Below are 910 nucleotides of genomic sequence, written 5' to 3'. Positions count from 1 at the left end.
GGAAAATCTTTTTAAAATCCTAAATAAATAGATTAGGAACTATATTCAGCCTGTGTGCACCTTCAAAACCAAACATGAGCAATGTGAGGCCCACTGGATAATAGTGACTTGCCACTAAAGTGAAGATAAGCTTCTCTGAGGCTGTGCTTCGTGGAACAGTAGTTACACATTGTCGTTGCTTATTTTAGGAATGAAATAGGTATTTCTAGGCTCCCTGATCTCCTACGCTATAGCCAATCTCACGTGTCTCTGTCTTGCTGTCCAGGTTTTACTGGGATCTGACCATGCTGCTCCTGATGGTAGGGAACCTGATCATCATCCCTGTGGGCATCACTTTCTTCAAGGATGAAAACACTACCCCGTGGATTGTCTTCAATGTGGTTTCAGACACGTTCTTCCTCATCGACCTTGTCCTCAACTTCCGGACAGGCATTGTGGTGGAGGACAACACGGAGATCATCCTAGACCCACAGAGGATCAAGATGAAGTACCTGAAGAGCTGGTTCGTGGTGGATTTTATCTCCTCCATCCCCGTGGACTATATCTTCCTGATCGTGGAGACCCGCATCGACTCTGAGGTGTACAAGACAGCGCGGGCACTGCGCATCGTGCGCTTCACCAAGATCCTCAGCCTGCTGCGGCTGCTGCGGCTCTCCCGGCTCATCCGCTACATTCACCTTTTTTTGCCCGCCCTGCCATGCCCTCGCGTGCCTCCCTTTGTCCCGGCGGTGCACAGACGGGCTGCCTTCAAATGCCCATTCTCCTACTGTATCCCAGAGTGAACGCTAAAGAACTGTGTTTTGAGTCTAATGCTTTGGCTTTAGCAGGTTCCCGAGAGGGCCTTCAGCATGTTGTTACTTAGTCACTTGAGACTCTACTATCTGCTTCACAATCATACTATATATATATA

General features: G+C 48.5%; 1 protein-coding gene across 1 annotated transcript; it reads left to right on the top strand.

Moving 5' to 3' along the window:
• Positions 1-265: 265 nt before the first annotated feature.
• On the top strand, positions 266-782 carry LOC103779063 (potassium/sodium hyperpolarization-activated cyclic nucleotide-gated channel 4-like; the record flags this gene model as incomplete). Its single annotated transcript, XM_008946680.1, has 1 exon — positions 266-782. A coding segment is annotated over one exon (517 nt), but the record flags the coding sequence as incomplete, so codon positions are not given.
• Positions 783-910: the final 128 nt, after the last annotated feature.

Source organism: Merops nubicus, unplaced genomic scaffold, assembly GCF_000691845.1.
Source record: "Merops nubicus isolate BGI_N331 unplaced genomic scaffold, ASM69184v1 scaffold46988, whole genome shotgun sequence".
Taxonomy (NCBI): Eukaryota; Metazoa; Chordata; class Aves; order Coraciiformes; family Meropidae; genus Merops; species Merops nubicus.
Note: the sequence above shows the minus strand (reverse complement) of the source record. Positions and strands in the feature narration are given on the sequence as shown.